The sequence below is a fragment of the Paracoccidioides lutzii genome (genome assembly GCF_000150705.2).
Source record: "Paracoccidioides lutzii Pb01 unplaced genomic scaffold supercont2.12, whole genome shotgun sequence".
NCBI classification, from domain to species: domain Eukaryota; kingdom Fungi; phylum Ascomycota; class Eurotiomycetes; order Onygenales; family Ajellomycetaceae; genus Paracoccidioides; species Paracoccidioides lutzii.
The window spans coordinates 462,323-481,041 of NW_015440958.1; the positions used below are offsets into that span (position 1 = coordinate 462,323).

At 45.7% G+C, this 18,719-nt stretch overlaps 4 protein-coding genes across 4 annotated transcripts; 3 read left to right on the forward strand and 1 right to left on the reverse strand.

The window, feature by feature from the left end:
* Nucleotides 1-238: 238 nt before the first annotated feature.
* Nucleotides 239-1,030, reverse strand: PAAG_04795 (hypothetical protein; the record flags this gene model as incomplete). Its single annotated transcript, XM_015845378.1, has 3 exons — nt 239-640; nt 747-841; nt 934-1,030. 3 exons carry the CDS (start codon nt 1,028-1,030, stop codon nt 239-241), a joined length of 594 nt encoding a protein of 197 aa, XP_015699604.1.
* Nucleotides 1,031-3,845: 2,815 nt separating this feature from the next.
* PAAG_11928 (hypothetical protein) lies at nt 3,846-5,049 on the forward strand (the record flags this gene model as incomplete). The annotated part of the gene is made up of 4 exons (XM_015847492.1): nt 3,846-4,285; nt 4,627-4,721; nt 4,820-4,877; nt 4,977-5,049. 4 exons carry the CDS (start codon nt 3,846-3,848, stop codon nt 5,047-5,049), a joined length of 666 nt encoding a protein of 221 aa, XP_015702882.1.
* Nucleotides 5,050-5,501: 452 nt separating this feature from the next.
* PAAG_11929 (hypothetical protein) lies at nt 5,502-8,404 on the forward strand (the record flags this gene model as incomplete). Its single annotated transcript, XM_015847493.1, has 3 exons — nt 5,502-5,723; nt 5,752-6,901; nt 7,134-8,404. The coding sequence occupies 3 exons, from the start codon at nt 5,502-5,504 to the stop codon at nt 8,402-8,404; spliced, it is 2,643 nt and encodes an 880-aa protein (XP_015702883.1).
* An 8,492-nt stretch (nt 8,405-16,896) lies between these two features.
* On the forward strand, nt 16,897-17,760 carry PAAG_04798 (hypothetical protein; the record flags this gene model as incomplete). Its single annotated transcript, XM_002793223.1, has 3 exons — nt 16,897-16,991; nt 17,041-17,150; nt 17,228-17,760. 3 exons carry the CDS (start codon nt 16,897-16,899, stop codon nt 17,758-17,760), a joined length of 738 nt encoding a protein of 245 aa, XP_002793269.1.
* Nucleotides 17,761-18,719: the final 959 nt, after the last annotated feature.

The following is an 18,719-nucleotide window of genomic DNA, read 5'->3' on the forward strand; positions in this document are numbered from 1 at the left end:
CAAAGGAGTGTACCTCAACGGAACAAGAAAGCGGCTGATTTTCCTGGAAGCAGGCAGCAAAAACGCCAAGTAGTAGATAGATAACTAAACAAGGAACATATGTAGCTGACATAAACAGTAACAGAGAAAGATTATAATTAGTAAACGGTTTCTTCCCAAAAACAAAAAGAGAAATAAAAAAAAGAAAAAACCTCTACCCATTATTTAATTCCCCCCGCTGCAACCAAACGACAAAAACCTACACAACCATCGAAAACCCAGCCAAAAACACCGCAACCAAGATCCCAACCCCATACACCTGCCCAATCTCCAACACCAACCCTCTCTCCGCCCCATTCCTGCCACCCTTCGGCGCCATACCCGGATTACCCCCAAGACCTGTATCAACCACACCGGTCGCAGAGGGCGCAGAGGTGTTCGTAGCACCGCTGGTGGCTGTGGAGGTAACGCGGGTGGGGTTCTGGGCACCGCAGGGGTTCTTTTCGCGGCATTTGTTTTGGCAGGAGGAGTCGCCGCTGTTACAGGCTTTGACGCAATTGTTGTTCATTTCTGTGCAAATGTAGTAGGAGAGTGTTAGGGAGTATTGGGAGCCGTTGGGGGACATGCCGTTCGAGCAGACGCAGGAGAAGGTTAAGGTTGCCTGGAGGATTGGGGATGGAGGTTAGTGGGTTTTTGGTTTGGGGTAGGGGTATTGGAAATTGTTTGTATATACATATATGTAGTGGGGTTGTTGGGGGGGTTCATACTGGATCACAACCGTTTTCAATTGGCCTTCCGGTTGCGTTTGGCATTTGCAGGCATATCAGCGGGCAGGAGGACATTTGATTTTGGCACCATACCACTGTAAATTTTCCGTGGATTAATAAGTGTCCCAAGGTTACAACGAAGCGTCAAACAGTGGGAAGGTTGGTAAGTTCCTTAGAGCTGACAAACCTCTTGTTTGTAGTGGAATGTTATTGGGATCCAAGCCTTGCGAGCTGGAGAGGCTGGCAAGAACAGAGACGGTCAGGAGAACGGAGAAGACGAACATGGTTGGTGGTATGTTAATGGGAAGCTATGCTATGCAGGGGAAAATGAGATCGATGATGACTGCGGAGAATAATGTTAGATTTTGAGAAATATACATAAGTGAAGCTCGAAGGGTTTGAATTGGTTAATAGAATTGGAGTGCTGTACCTACTACTGTGTACAGGGAGGAGAATGGGAAAGCGGAGGAAGTAGTAATTGGAGGGAAAGAGAAGGCTCTGTCCGACTTGAACGAGAGTGGAGAAAAGAAGAAGATGAGGAGGATGAAGGAGAACATCAAACGAGTGACTGTGAAGCGGGGAGACGGGAAGGACAGCGAAGCAGCGAAGGAAGAGAGAGAAAGAGTATTAAAAGAAGAGTTTAGAAGCAGAAAAACAAGAAGAAGCAGCAGCAGCGGAGGAAAAATAACGAGCGAGACAACAGACAACAGCAGCCCGAGCAGGGGATTGTTGTGGGATGGGGGCAGTAAACCTTAAAATGTTAGGGAGCTACGGGATGGATAACAGGTTGGTAAAGCCTAAAAGAGGTGCCTAGAAACGAAGCCTGAAAGGACTTGGCTACCTTCTTCCCAACCGTTCCAAACTCCAAATGAAAGTCTCGGTGTAGCTTGTGATAACTATTATTGATTTCCGGTATCCATATTATATCCACTAACAAAGAGTGAATATCTATTATCTGGCACTAAAGCTTGAGCAAGCTATCCTCCCCAAGACACGCTCTCCACGCCCAGACAAATTCTTCGATGGCATGCATGGCTCTCTCCTTGTGCGACAAATGCTGCAGCTCATCCCAAGCACCAGGTCATGATAGACGGTTGGTTATCTATGCAGAACTCCTCCTCCACACTTGCCCTGTGAACCCTGGGTAACGACCCTTGCATCCTCGAATCCCTGGTAGAGCAGGGGGGGGAAATGTCTCACCGTCACCACTCGATCAACGATCCCTGACTTCCATGGATCCCATGTGATGTTCCAGGTATCTCTGGGCCAGCTGCTGATTGGCCAAAGCTATACCCACTGGGAGGAAACGGGGGAAGCTTGGGTGTGGCGCTAGCCTTGAAATGGTGGTTTATAGAAAAAAATAAAATTCCAGGCTGTGCCCGAGGTTGGTAATGCGACCTCGAGTCCGGAGCAGGTAAAGATGATGACACATCGGCGTCTGGGATGAGGCGGAGGGGCAAGGGACACTCGGCGAAAGCATGCAGGAGAGGATTTTGCAGCGATAATGTTTCCTCCGTAGATATTGTGTCATATTTAATTTACATCTTAGGACGCTAACTAACGGGAAATATTAAAAAATATTTTGGATCTCTCTCCCACATTCCAAAAATAAAAGAAGTAAATAATAAAATAAAATAAAACATGAATTAAGAGATGCCTAGACGTTTTCAGAGGCAACCCCCCCCTTCCTTTTTTTTTTTGGTTGTTGGGGGGGGGGGAGGTTTAAGGATATCGTTTCACGTTCGCCAAATTCTTCCGTCTTCAAATCCATACCTCGTGGTCAACAAATCTCAACCCCCCTCCCTCCCAGCTAACCGTTTCCACCCTCTGCTCCACTGCACCACTCGGCAGCGGAAACGGAAAGTTGACACGTCGTTTAGCCAACAACTGACTCATGATTATCGGTGGGGCAGTCGATAAGGCCGAGTCCGGGGCCTTCCGTAACTCTGATCAAGCAGGGGATGGTTGGGAAACGAATTGCCATTAGGAGAATGATAAGTGAGTTTTGGTTTAAGAGTGTCGACGACAATGGTTAATTTGTTGTTGCAGCGATGTGTAATGTCCGTGTGACAAGGAAAATTACTGACGATATAATTTCTTTAGTTTGTGAGTATATTTATATATATTATAACTAGGTACTCCTTGTTTTTTTCATTTGGAGAAACAAGAAAAAATGGGTATTTAGAACCGTTGCTCGTAGACGGTTCTCTTCTTCTCTGCCCTTTCTTCCGCACACTTCACTATCCACCATATACCTCGTCTATCTCCAATGGACATTCCGTGAGGTACGTGCAGGGAGCGTTTTTCTTTGGCTCCTCTTAAAACATCAACCTACGACGCTCAGTTGTTGAACTTGGGTCTGTTTTGAAAGCCTTCAAGCCTACGAGTCCAGATAGGCCAAGAAATAATGCAACTGCTGAAGAGGCAACTGTCCTCTTCCCATCCTCAAATACGGTTCTGCTGGAATGCTTGTGTAATAAGTTGAGATTTCGAAATCTATCGTATATATATATATATATATATACCTATTGCCCCTTTTTACCAATGAACAGTCAGGAGCGAACTTGAGCCGCCAAGATGCTGGGCATGTGACTTCACGTGAAAAGACCAAACTCAATTTCCGCACGGGCCGGTAAAAGGTCCCGCGTCTGTGATTGGCCAGCTATCAACAGGCTAGCCAATATAGGGGTTAGTTAGCATTTCACGTGGGCCCATCTTCGAAGGCAACTACGAGGCTCAATTTGATTTTGATGACGATTCCTCTCATCAACAAACGGAGAATCTTTGTTGCCGTGGAGCTGATATATCGGTTCCTATTAATGTATAATTAACAACAAGGCTCATAATACCAATCAAATTCTGCTTGTTAGTTCAGATCTCTTCAGATCTCTTTATTGAATATCAAATCGCTGACAGATGAGATAGAGTGTGCTACCCGCGACCACAATCGTGACCCGCTGCAGCTTCCGCTGCCACCATACGACTACGACTAGATAACTGTTTCCATTACACCCCTAGATCCGCATACGCTCTATTGACCGCTGCCCCAAATTTCCCACTCCGACCTATCAACCAAATAACTCACACCAACATCCCTGCATGCAGCAACACCAGGAACAGAACCAGAACCAGAACCAGAACCACCGACGAAACTTCTTTCCCGTCTCCCTCTTCAACACCACCACCACCACCACCACCACCTACAACCTTAAACTCCCAGACCCACCACCTCCACCATCAACATCAACATCAACATCAACATCCCCCGTCACCCCGCCCTATTGGCTCCATCAGCACCACAGTAATGCATCCCAGGCTTCTCTAGACGCCACCACCACGCATCGAACCTCTCTCATTCGCCTGGAAGACCACACGGAGGATCCGACGAATGAGGCGAGTAAGGGGTTGTGGGCGCGCAGTGTGACGATTGATGATTATGTTGTTGTTGGGGGGAAGGGCGAGAGGGGCATGGGCATAGGTATGGGCATAGGTATGGGCAAGGGCAAAGGCATGGGGATTGGTGGGTTTGGGGTTGGCGCGTATGTGGTTTGGGTTTGTAGGATTGAGACGCTTGAGGTTGGTGTCCTTTTTTTATTATTATTATTATTATTATTATTTTTAAACTTTGTCTTGCTGTGAAGCTTGTAGTCTGTCTTTGTTGGTTTTCTGCGGCTTTGCGGATTGATTTTGCTCACGCGTTATTGGTGGGTGGTGATAGGGTGGTACCATAGTGGTTCGGATGAGGTATGTAAACTCTCTCACACTCTCTCTCTCACTAATTCCCTCTCTCTATAAAAGGAATATCCAGTTCGAATATCCTCGAGGATAAATATGCGAGACTGACACCTCGTGTCAAAAATAAATTTTAAAAAAATAACAGATACTCCGAATTCGACGACCTTCGCTCCAAACTCGCCTCTGCTTTCCCATATGCTAAATCCGCGCTGCCCCAGCTGCCGCCCAAGAGTGCGATCTGTATGTCTCTTTCCTTCTTCCCTCGCTGTCCCAACTCCTATTGCGTTCTGTCCTATTTTCGTATCTGGTGAGTGAGACTAAATCGTACGATTTCAAAGTTAAATTCAGCCCCGAGTTCCTGGAAGCGAGACGGGCTGGATTAGCATATTTTTTGAAGTGAGTTTTTTTTCCCCTTCTTTTCAAGTTTTTTCCTTAGTGGTTTTTGTGTTCAGGTTCGGGAAGTTACTTACTCTTTTATCTCTTGTTTCGATTCAGTTGCGTCCTCCTTAATCCTGAGTTTTCCGGTTCTGCTGTGCTGAAGGAAGTGCTGTTCAGTCATGCTGGGTGATGAGGCCCTCTCGCCCTCTCATACGTCCCGCTTTTATCTATTCTTTCAATTTTTTCTAATTTAATTAGTATATATACCCTTCTTCAAGTTTTGTTCTGTTTATGATATGCAGCTAGTTGGGATTGCGGCAGGAGGGGACTCTTTTCTTGGTCTAGCATAGATGTCTACTCCAGTTAATCTTTGGGGGCATGGAATAATTAGAGCCAATAGGCCCTACAAGAAGCGAGAAATGGTAATTATATTGCTCAAAACTAGTGTATATAAAAGGCAATGCACGTGCATAAATAATATTAGCTCTTTCAGATTGTGGAGGATGACCTAATTCGTGCCAGTATTTGTGACAGGTCAATACCCGTACCAGTATTTGTAAATTTCACACACGCATACATATCACAGCGCCTTTTTTTTGGGTTGTTCTCACAAAATTACATTTGGTTACGTGTCCTCCATGTATGAAGCAGTACCGTCTCCTACCACAGCCAATCTGCGAGAATTTTTCAGGCGTACTGTCACCACGCGTGTATCGTCATCTTCGCCATCCCCCTTCGCGACCTGCAACCAAGGACGAGAACAACAAGAACCAAGACGAACCAGACGAACAAGGGCAACAAGATGCACAAGATGCACAAGATGCGCCAAGAAGAACAGGACATCTACAATCCAGCCCTGTTTCTGTAATCACCCCTTTATTTTCTTATCCAGTCCAGTCGCCAAAAACCACCCACACTCCGCAGCACTTTCACCCCTGATGACCAGAAGGGCCATGACCGACCAGCGACCAATCTCGATCCCGCCATGGTCGCTCGCTCAGCGCCAACGTTGAGATTTTCCTCCGTGCGACACAAAGATCCACCCCCATCAACATCCGATCCACAGAGCAAAATTCCCTCCTTCACCACCACCACCACCACCACCACAACTACAACAACAACAACAACAACAACAACAACACCCAATAATTCCTCAACCGTCACCACCCGGCGACATTCCATAATCCAACAACAGTTACAGCACCAACAAGAACGACAACAACAACAACAACGACGACGACGACGACGACGACGCAATACCCTCATACAATCGAAGCTCCCGTTCGCCCCGCCCTCCACCGGCGCTCTACAACCCCAATCCCACTCCCAACCCCAACAGAAACCCACCAAGACGACTCCGGCCTCCGACCGGCCCTTCAAAAAGGCAAAACTGGATGGTCGCCACTATGACCAGGCATCCATCAGCAGGCCTGCAAAACTTCCCCTGTGCAGCAGGGATTCGCAGGGCCTTCTAGCACCCTCCGAACCATCCCTGGCTTCACGAACCCGCTCGTCCACTGGTCGCGCTACCACAACACCTACGACAACCACAGCTATCACTGCAACTACAACTACTGATAGACTTACCACCACCACTGCTAATACTAAGTCCGCTGCCTCCACAATACCGGTTCCGCCCCGCCTTACTGCATCCCCCGCATCCCCGTCGGCGGTAACTCGGACAACACGACAATCTGTGCATATTCACCGTCACCTGCGTAACCGACCCGTGGCGGTGAATGGAGATGTGGAGAATAAGGCTGCCGTGCCGACCCTCCGGGATACAATTGACAACAATAATAGTATCAATACCGGTGCCAAAAATGCCGAAGCCGATGATGATTTGGGAGCCCGGAATATGAGTAGTGGTATCATCGATGGTGATGGGCTGAAGAATAATGGGGTTTCTCCTTCCACCGCTGTTGTGAGCCGGGAGAAGAGATCGTTAAGATCCAATGATGGCGGTTCGAGGTCGAAGAGTGAATTGGCGATGTATTTTCAGAATTATGAGCAGATTGTTAGTTTGGAGCCGGTTAAGCCTGGTGAGTTTTTATATGGATTTAGACCCTTCTTTTTTTTTTTTTCTTTTTTGTTTATGTATGTTTTATATTATTTACTGTTTCGCTTGGTGTGCTATATCAGTCTTACCTTGCATTCAATGTGTTGTGTACACAGCTGTCCACTCTTTTTGTATTTCATATCTACCAGCTCTTTAGCCTTTGATTTTATCCTGAATTTGCCATGAGCTAATCCTAGCAGAATTTCTTTGTGCAGACACACGTATTTTACTGATCGATGATCTCACTCAAGCCATTGTACTTGACCCTGAACCGACAAAATCCCCAGCGCCCAAATCACGAGGGAAGCAGGTTCATAAGTATCTTAAAAATGGCTACACCTTGCAATCAGCTATGAACAACCCGCTCCTCGAGCTCCATGACGCTCAAATACTAGACTTGCCCTCTCCATCAAATAACAACAAAAAACCATCAAAAGATCCCCTGGATGACGATGTCTATTTTAAAGCCCATCGGAGGCTCGAACGGCAAGAAAAGCAACTTCGAAATATTGAACGGGAGAGGGCTCAGCATGAGAAAGTGCAGCTTGATCGTTTACTGGATGAGTTGCAGGGCCATGATTGGCTGCGAGTTATGGGTATAAGCGGAATCACGGAGACAGAGAAGAAATTATATGAACCCAAACGAGCATACTTCATCAAAGAGGTGACGGCATTAATTGAGAAGTTCAGAGTGTGGAAGGAGGAGGAGAAACGGAGGAAAATAGAAAGGGATCAGATCCTTGCAGAGGAGGATGAGGATGAATATAACGACGAACATGAAACCGGCGAAGAGGAGGTAGAGGAAGAGGAAGAGGAAGAGGATACCAACTCCCACTTCAACGATGGGGAGCTGGGACGATCCTCTCCACACTTTCAAACCTACGGTGAGCCCCCAGACATCAATGATGTCGATGCCTGGGCAGCCCACCAGCTCCATCAAGAAGCCATCTCAGCCTCCTCCACCACAGCACGCTACCGCAATCTACGTCATCTTCATCCTCCTCCTCCTCCTCCCCCTCCCCCTCCTCTTCCTCTTCCACACCCATTCACCGCCTCAAAAGCCCTCTCACCCTCCTCACCCATTCCCACCGCTTCCTCCACCTCCACCTCCCCAACATTCTCCACCTCCCACCATGCCCATACAGGCCACGATTCTGACCAAGTCCCCCAAACCCCTAGCCCAGCAACTACATTCACATCAACGGGACCCTCCCTCCTCCCACCATCCCAGCCGCAACCGCAACCAGAGGCAGAAGAACCCTTCACATCGTTCTATACGAAACGCTACCTGCGCGACGCCGCCATTGGCAAAAGCAGACACGGCGGCCGCCGCTGGCGCACCAGGACAGCGACGGCGACGGCATTCGGCCAGCCGCTGCCGGAGATAGGAGAGCAGGAGTTCGAGTTGCCTGGTGATATTCTTACGGAGGAAGCCATTGAGGCGTGTCAGAGGAAAAAGAGGAGATTGAGGAGGGAGAGGGGATAGGTTTTTGGTTTTGGTTTCGGGACGGCGGTTGGAGGTGGTGGTTGTGGGGAAGGGGATTTGTATAGCCTTTTTTCTTAAGGTGTTTGCAGGGTTATCTTTACAAAGGTAACTGCGAATGGGTTAACCTAAGCGTCTGTTTTTTTCTCTCTCTTCCTTTTAGCTTTATAGCTGTTTGACTTCGATCATAGCATCTTGTTTGTATGTATGTATGTACTGTACATATCTCCTTTTGTGCGTTATTGTGGCTTTTACAGATGTATGTGGCGTTGGGGAGTGTTTTCCTTTCGATTTCTATTTCAGATGCTCCGATAAAGCTCTCTTCGATAGCGATTTGTGTTTCTTATGGCCTTCTGCTTTCGTTTTTTAAGCATTTCATCCACCTCTTCTTATTTCTTCGGTGTTACGGATACGTCAGTTTTGATACACATTAGCCTAGCATAACTATCCTCTTCTATATAAGATAAAAAATGGCATCATGCCCGGCAGACCAGGAACCCCTTTGACCGCGAGACCTGGTTTATATGTGTAGTTAATGTTAACATACATAAAATCGAGGAGCAGTCAGGGGTAACTCGTTTACACGTCGGAGTTCAATTTGATAGCCCCACCTCTTCCCCCAACTCTCTTCCCCCCCAACATTTCCATCATCGGTCAACATCCATACCTCGCCTAACATCAGTTCGTTTGTTTTATGCTGCATCCACACGTCGTCCCAGTGATCCAGTTAAGGATTCTGAGAAGCTAGAGAGCATGTTTTACCAGGGACATTACCACTCTGTACTGATGGATCACTGCGACGTCCTTCGACGGCGTCCAGCCCTCAACCGTTTCCATTCCCTGCACCTCTCTTTACCCCGCTTTGCAAATCATCAAATCCTGCTGATACACCCTGATATGGGCACTTCAATCATCGCAATCATCCCTATCATTGAATATACGGGGGCAAGCAGTTAGGATGATGATGCACACATACCATTCACTCCAGCCATCTGTCAATGATCAAACTGTGGCCCGTGAAGAACGTGGTAAAACCCCCAAATTCCCGCCCAATCCATCCTTCACCTACTGGGGGATCTATATGATATTGCGTCTAGCACCGGAATCTGGGTGAATTCACCGCAAAGCTTATGAGGTATATATCTCCGACTGTGGGCTGGGTGCTGCCTCCTTTCTTTCTTTACTTTTCCTTTCCTCATCGTACCCGGCTTTCTCGATATACTCGACGTTTGGGATAGCTGCCTTCACTTTCTATCCGGACGTTAAAGGATAGTCTACCATCACTTCTTAGTATTTTGATGTTAGTCTTACACACCCCGTTTTTATCGTCGATATAAAGGACGAAATCATCAGAGAACAAGTCTTTTAGACATTGAAATGAATTGGATAGGTGCTGAAATAGTCCGAACCCCGACATACCGTGTACCTTTTTCATACATACTAGGTATATTAAAAGTCCAATGGCTCAAGACACTGCTTGTGAGTTCTGCGATCCACACCTCATGTGGCAGGTTTCTTGACCTTGTGGGTATTAGACTGTTGGTCTCCTTCCCTCTACAATCGCCTACTACCTCAAGTATGAGGACGAACTGAGTGAAGATTGATACGGTCTGTTCTCAAAAGCAACCCGGGATTGAACAATTCTCTTATGTATTGGCGGTGATCCGCATGTGAGTATATCTCTCTATCTTAAACTTGGCGAACTTACCGTTGATAACTCACAGAGCAACAGATGAGTAGATTGACCCGGATCTCCTGACCAGCACAGACTTGGGCGGACTTAGAGTAGTTTACCGAGACTCGTAATGAGGACGACGTCGGAGCATTGGTGATTCTTCCTTTGTTGACTACGCTCCCCGCTATGTTGTTTATGGCTGATCCAGCATCAATCAACCAAGTCGGGCTCGCGCTCTCTGACCCTCACTAGCCTGGCTATTCACTATCACATCCAGAAGCACGGCTTACCCACTTTAAATATCTTACACGTTTTTATGGGAGACCCACCTAATAAGGGAATTGGCATCCAGAGTTGGACTTTTTATCCTTGTCTGGATTGGCCAAATTGCCAGGGTTGCGGAGGACATCGTTTAATCTTCCCCCCTGAAGAGGACCCGTTTAATGCTCTTTTCCCAAGCGATTCAATTCCCAAAAGAAATATTTTCGGAGTCTTGCCAATACACGCGCATCACGCCCGAGTTGGCGAATTCGCGATATTGTTAACGTTCGGATTTCGTATGCTATCTCTACCCACAACATATTGGGTGTCAATCGAGATTAGTTACATGATGTAGTTAGCTAAATGACTCGTTCTGGGTGTCAAATGCTACTACGCATCACTTGCTAATTTGACACGGCGCAACCCATTTTCATACAGCTATTCCTGTATGCTTATTCACAGACGATCGTGACAAGCTTTCAGTAGTCTCCCACCGCGGACAAGAAATTTTCAATGTGGCAGTCATGGTCTTCATAAACTCAGGAAGAGTCATAACATCTCCCTGCCAGCAAAACAGACTAGCCGCTTCTAGATTAGAGACATCCGCAGCGATGCACCCAGTGTGGGATTGAATCCATGAATGTGAAATTTGCCTTTCTAGAAATACGAGTGAAGGAGAAAAGAGAATTACATTAGGGAAGCCTCTGCCCAAGTTTGAGAGTGAGCATTTTAAAATTGATGTATCTTTTACTTTTATCAACGTTCTAAAGGAACAACATTAGCTGAATTACGAAAAGCAGACCTTATTGTCCATAAACCTCTCATCCGGACCAGACGCTACACACTCAAATCGCAAAGAGGTATTCTCCCATATATTCGGGTGGATGAGAAAACCTCATGGAGGAAATGACATGGCGGGATGCAATAGAGAAAGATGTTCGTCGGAGGCGTAGTAATTAGGAAGTCAAGGGATCCCCCCCCCCCACCCCCCTTATTCGTCGCGTGACAGTTGCTGCCCTTAGCAAGAGGCTTTTCAAAGTTGGCTTTACAAGCCGGACGGAATACATCATTTTGAGAACTCGTTGATATTGTGATTCTACCCACCCCCTCGGCAACAGGCAATTTTACCGACAGTGCTCTCCGAATTCTTTGATCCCAACGACAAGTCTTCCACGCCTTCCACGCCCGCTACAATCAGTTCATCTGTCTCAGTAACTTTTTTCTTCCTTCATTAGACTTGAGGAGAACCCACCACATCTGCTGTGTGGAAGGCCTAGCCTTATTAATAACCGCCGTAAAGAATTTTGTATGGAATATCAGGTTCATTCACCATGCTCCAAGTTCTAATAAGTGAAAAGTTAATTAATTAGAACGTTGCTTTCTGTAGCAATCTGCACTCTGTCATACTGTCGCGCAGCAAAAGCCAACCACCGCAAAACATCACATATTGCTGGATTCTTTCCTTTTTATCAAAGGTATTGAGGCGAAATGCTGGCAACCAATCGAGAGACAAGAAACTAGAGGCGGTATCACCTAACTAACTATGAAATATGGGCCCTCAGCCCTATAGATCGAGTCTGTCTGGCTAGGTCAAGAAGAAATTTTGGCCTGTTATCGACCCTAGCCATGGTCATAATAATCCACACAGTCCAATAATAGAATCTGAGCTTGACGGAGACTTTAGTCAATACTTATTAAAACAACTACTTAAACTTGATGACAGAGAATTCGGGAAACGACAGGTGTCATTTCTTTCTAGTGGTGCTGAAGAGCATCCGACGGAACAGATATAAATATAGTAGAAGTTTAGACATGATATTAATCAGTCTTGATCATTCGTGTACATTTGAGCACATTATTTGTCCTCCGAATATATTTCGAAGTCAAAACAGTTCCCGCTGTGTTCGTGTGGGATTTAACCACTGGGCTAAAAGGATTATAACCCATCGGGGGAGTGGTATTGAAGCTTGACTATTTAGGCCAGCTCACCGTTCGCTAAGCATTAGACGATTCTAGTTTATTGTGAAAGTGCAAAATGCCACAATATCTATTCATCGTCCGTCTCCTGGGTTTCAGATATAAAAGCCTGGATATGCGTTTCTTGACTAATTCTAGGGTTGGTTCTTGTCGTTCTTCCAGGAGACCATGCTTGGTTCGTCATCATTGTCGTTGAATTTTATATCGGGTAGTTAACTAGCAGTATGTACTATCACCATGATCAACCTCAAAATCAATGGGAATATCGGCAATGAAATATACTAACAGTATACCTGTTCCTGGTAATCCTTGTTTCGAGATATTGCAACTTATCCAGAGGAAAAACAGCTAATATCACGAGCCGTGGATAAGAGAGTGGAACAAGTGGTGCGGACAGGTAAGGATATTGAGGCAGAACTTTGCTCTCCCAAACGATGGTTGCCATTTGACGGTGCTGAACAACCCACCTGACGGCCTACAGTAAGTTAATAAAAAAGCGACTCAGAAAAGAATGAGGATAAAATCTAACTGAAGAATAGTCAAGATTCGAAACATCATTCGTCAAATGACAAGAATGAAAGAAAGTCCAACCACTCAATTCAGTTGCTACGAACAGGCCTCCTTCTAGCGCCCCACCAGATTTTAATCCTGGACCTGCACGAAGCGGAGAAGAACTTCTGAGACTGCAAGGAGTTCAATTTCGCTGTCACACGGCATCTCGACGGCACAACCACGAGCAGAACGTGTGAAATAATGAAGAGAAATTTACCGTCTGGCCCGCGGTCCATCGACACAGAATTAAATGTGGACTGAGAGATAAGTGAAGAAAGGGTCAAAAGGCGCAAGTTGCATGACACTAGTTCGCGCAGGATAGGGAGGAATCTCATATCTACAAGGGCCCTGAAAATTGCCCGAGTCATCCATCTCACCTCTGCAAGCGCATAGGCACCGAGCATTTCAAGGTCAACATTATTTCTGACAACATGAACTCTGATTTAGATAGAAACGGAAATTCTTGATATTTCCTTAAGAATCTAAGATGCAACAAGGGCTTGAGGGAATCGTCAAAATTGACCTTCGGGTCTCATTAGTTGACTAGTTACCTTGCCGCACAAAAAGAGTTTCCAAAGTTTCGAGGGGCTGTCTTACTCTGAGTTGTTCAGGCTGTTTGGGCACTTTAGCCACGGCCCATTATCCTTCCAGTCACACGTCTCAGCAGAGATTGGCATACGTGGTAAGGAGTATTTCCTTCTCAGTTGAAGATGGGCACTTGTTGTGTTACTCATGCTTGTTGTTGTTACTGTGCAGAGAAAATTGCCCGTTTTAATGTGGAGCAGTCATTGTCTTCACAACCCCTGCATATCTCAGAATCTGTTGCCTGGAAATAGAGGTCCTCTAAGTTACTGAACGAAACCAAGTGACAGCTAACTACTAATTCGGACTTAACTTCTGATGGTTGTCATACACAAATCCATGTCCGTCCGGCGAGGCATTCATGTCACTAAGGACCGCTCGGGCCAAAAACAGCATCATGTCAAATCTTCCCTTTAATCATGAGCGCTAGGTAATCGTCTTAAAAGGACCCGCTCATATTTCCACGTCACGAGTCGAATCAATCGGGCGTATTCTACCGCTAACGTTTATGCTTTCAGGGGCGGGGGGAGAAAAAAGAAAAAAGAAAAAAGAAAAAAGAAAAAAAAAAGAAATCTTCGTTCGTGATCCACGAAAGCTACAGTCAGTCATTCCTGTTTATCCAAATGGTCGTGCTACAGTACGCGCAAAGATTCCATCATCGACTGTACTTTGGGGATAAATGCGCAATCTTTCGGTAAAGATGCTAAAGGAAACTTCAACTTCTGCTGTTAACAGCAATGCATAGTAGACTTAAAAGGGGAATTTTCGATAATCATCACGCCTTGGGCTGCTCCTTTTTTACGAACTGGTATTCCAATCTGGGCTGAGAAGATCGTCTTCTGGCACTTATCTGAAAGAACGGCTTCTCCTCCATGTCACTCCAATCTGGCAGCTGGATTGAGTACCCTTGGATACCCCACAACTCTCGCACGTTCATGTATGCCTAGGAAAGTAAATTGCAAACATATGTTAAGGACGTGCATGTTACGTTAACTCCGCCAGTTGATGATCTACCGGGCGTGCAGAGTCCACAACACACGATAATTTCTCAAACTCAACAAAGGAAGTTGGTTACGAACTGATTTGCTGAAAGACATTCACAGCTGTCCAGGCCGATCAAAAACACAGTGTGGCGGTATTGAGGCAACCCCAGAACCGGGTTTCAGCACAGTTTCACACCGCTTCTTTTGGAACCACAAATTTGGATTAAGGCCAGTTCAGAGTTGGCGATCGTTCTAGGGAGCCTGGAGAACGCCACCAAACGTTTTCACTGACCAGACACTAAAAAACACACTAAGAAAGCCACATTATTCATTGGTTTGGAATACGGGCTTTCGTACATATACATGACTCCTGATTCTTGACTTTGAACAAAGCGGGATTCCATGGTTCAGAAGCGGGATAGCCGCGTAGCGAAACTAAAGTCACGTATTGGCGCTAATTTATTGCTTCTATTGGCTAAAACGTGCTCTTTGATCCGTCTGTACCACGTGGGAGCAGAACTTAAATTTTGTCAGCGCAAATTTTCGATTGGACAAACCTTATTATTGTGCTCCGTAATGTTTAATTTCTATTTTGGCTCCGCTGATGCTGTCATAAGGAGCAAACCAGTCCTCCTCAATTCAAAGATTTTGCATACGTCCGCACCATCTTTCACCATACTGATTCACCATCTCTTGGACGGATTTTGAGTTCTGTAACTCATCTAGTCTTGGCGAAGCAAGCATCCAAAAACACGTCCTAATTGAAAGTGCTCGAGAAGTCAGGCATTGACTGCAAATCTTAGTAAATAATGGACAGATCAGTGGCATAGTTAATCTGCGATAGCACACGGACTGGCGCGTATTAAAATATCTACGCATTTCGATTGGATGCTCTGGTTGCAAAAGGCAGCCATGTTGACCAGATAGCTGTATTCAAGTAATGTATGCACAGTCCATACATATATACATATACATACATCACTACTTTAGTTGCCTTGTCTGACCAAGTCTCCAACCAGTATTCCTAAAATTAGGACTTTCTTCGTCGGTTTCCTTCGCGCGACTAGTCAGAACTTTATATTCTTTCTGAAGGCTCAATGGACTGGTTCCCGGTTTGCCTTTCTGTACCTGCGTGGGTTTTCAGTTTAAAGCATCCAAGGGTAATCCGTGTATGGTAGCTAAATCCAGGAACAGGTTGCATTAAATGAGGCTGAGAACTGAGAAACAAGTAGAGTTAAATAAGAATATGAAAAGTAGAAGTGAGAGTGAAAGGAGTGCACTCTCATGAAGGAGTGAATAAAAATTGCTGGTTAAAATTGGAAATTTATTATTTTTCTAGCGAATGGGGAGATAAGGGTGAAAATTATCTACCTTAATGACCCAAGACGCTTCATGAAATGATTGATAAATACGGGGATGACCCTGACCACCTGAGGGAAACGTATCTCCATCCATTTTGCGTTGTTGAGGACGGAAATTACAAGAGCCCACAAGTCTTCTGAGGTACTTCTGTGGTTGCGAGCTTTCTTTCCCCTGGAATATAATAACCCGTTGTATTGCTTTGTTCACATTTCTCCATTGGCATGGGCTTCCAATCAGCGATGCAGAAAAGAGAGTAAAACTAGAGAACTCAGAAGGGATAGCAGTGAAAAAATAAATAAATAAAATAAAATAAAATAAAAATAAAACCAAAAACAAAACCAAAAGTAAAAATGAAATGAAAAAGAAATAAAAGTAAAAATATGAAATGAAAAGAAAAGAAACCGATGGTGAAACGAATCTAAGCCACAATTTCCAGGGAAATGCCCTGTAGCTGCCCGTAAATTAGGAACAACTTGACAACCAGCCACCACCAATCATCCATGTGACAACAGCCAGTGTTTCCCTAAATGCTAGAAGTGGGAGTGATACCTGGCCCCATGCGACTTTTCAAGGCGACCTAAAATTTCGCTGGACTGCCAGCAGACGGAATGGAAGTGAAAGAGTCCATTGATAACAGCAGGGTGGGATATCAAATGTAGAACCAGAAAGTAATTTTGGCACTGGCGGAAGGCAGCCAAGACCAACAAATGAGTCGACGTGGGCCGAACTTTTACCAATGGTTAGGCACAGGGATCCTTTCTTCTACGTATCGTATCCATAACATGAAACACCAGAGTCACAGCGGAACTTGTTGCCTTTCCTCTTCCCGAAGGTTTGCAAGAAGAAGCAGCCAGGTGATTTGCCTCACTTTATTCACCGATATTCAACGTACCCCTTCCATGATGAGATTGGGCGAGGGTCCTCAATACCCAACCGATCACTGTTCTCATGAATATAACGAGACTAATTCATGTTTATAAAAAGAATAAGGTCGCACACCTGAAAGCTGGCTTCCCTGACGAGTGTCTTCATAACCGCAATTGATCCTGTTTGTTCTTGCACTTCTTTTTAAGCACCAGAAGTTCCATTTGCCCAGACACACTATGCCGCAAGACAGGGAAAGCCCTGGAAGTTCGTTTAGAAGTCCAGGGGTCAGGTCAAGCATTGGAGAGACCTACGATATCACGGAGCGTCGAAGGTGGGCTAACCAGCGGAGCGTAGAGTGGAACATGCTAATACTCTCCTAGCAGCCCAATTTCTGAAGACAACCATAATGAGGATTTTGGAATCGGACTTGATGTTCGAAACGAACAGGATTTATTTGGAACTGGGGCACCACTCGAGATTCGAGTTAACTGTATGTTTATACATCGAAATTTAAGCTGTTCCACCAATATTCCAAACGTCCATCAAGATTCTAATTTTATCCAGTAGGTGGAATCTTTGCGCGCAACGCCAACGCGCTTTACCAGGCTGATGGATCTTTGGAACTGTCTCCGGGTAGTGAGGACAGTTCCCAGGAAGGGTGGAGGAATGAGCTGACGATAACTCATCGTGCTAACACAGCTCAATGGGCAGCAGTCAACAACGATTACAGAGGTAGGCCCACGGCCCCCAGAGCATTCCTGCCTGGGGACGTTCAACATTCGCGCCGACGCGACAGTTGGCGGCGAGGGCCAGGGGATGCCTGGAACAGCGCCGCAAACGGTCCCTATCACTTGGGTCAACGGAGGAACAGACGGAATAGCCAAGTGAATGGTATGTATCACTCAAACGAGCGTACCAGTCCCAATGATCTCCAGCTTGATGCATCCCAAAATGCTCCCGGATCTGTGGGGTGGCAGCAGGGATCGGCGAACACACGAAGAAGTCAGGGGAACGGAAACGAACAATTTCCCAGCCTTACGACCAATGTCGGTGCCAGCGACCAGAATCCCAACAATGATTATTTGGAACCAAGCAACTAATGGTTGTCAACGCGGCATGTCCCGGGGATAAAGTTGGGCACATATGCAGGTACCTCCTATTGTCACCCGTGAGCCAAGATTAATGACAGATAGTTTGAGAAATGGACTATTGGCTTCTTTCCCTTCTACAATTACTCCGGGGTGGATCGATCTGTTGTGTTGCAATATTATTTTTTAGTTAACAGAAAATAGAAGTGGAATTTTGATGCATCTTATAACGGCTCCACACTTACTAGCAAAACAGAGATTTCGGACCTCCATTTTAATATAAGATAATAAAAACCAAACTCCAGTCTTGTTACTCGTGAAAATCTGCCAGCATGAGACAGTTTTTGTGCAGCCAAGAAAAGAAATCTGTGTGACTGCATTCCAGCACGCGAATTGGCGGCGCAGCACTTCCTGACATTGATGCTCAATAGGTCGTCGGTCCAATAGTGCCATGATTATTGCAGCATCATAGACGATAAAATTCAAATTAAATAGGAGCTCTGGCAAACTCTGTCAAGTTGCCAAAGCTGCTGTGCTGTTAGGATCCTCGCAAGAACGTGTTGCTGGAGCCAAAAGTGTATAAATGTATGTTGTCTTGTGGGATGCAACCTCGCTATTGGGACAGCTGGGCGTGATATCAGCTCACCATACACAGCCATTTGACGTTGTTTCTTTGCTCTTTTAATTTTTCCACCTTTCCTTTTGTTTCCTCCTGCTCCCTTTCACACGCTCCAGCGATGTGCCTGTTTCGGGAACAGATTCTCCAAAGACTGACCTCATTAGATGAAATCTATCTACCTACAAGTATCGGCCATAACAAGGCGTATCTTGGCTGTGCATGCATAAGTAAAATGGCCCCAAGTAAAATAGACTCCCGGTAAAAAGGTGAGATTAAAAAAGAGGGAGAGGGAGAGAGAAAGAAAAAATGAAAAGAAAAGTTCAGTAAAGTTACTGTGCTGCTATGGGAGTGG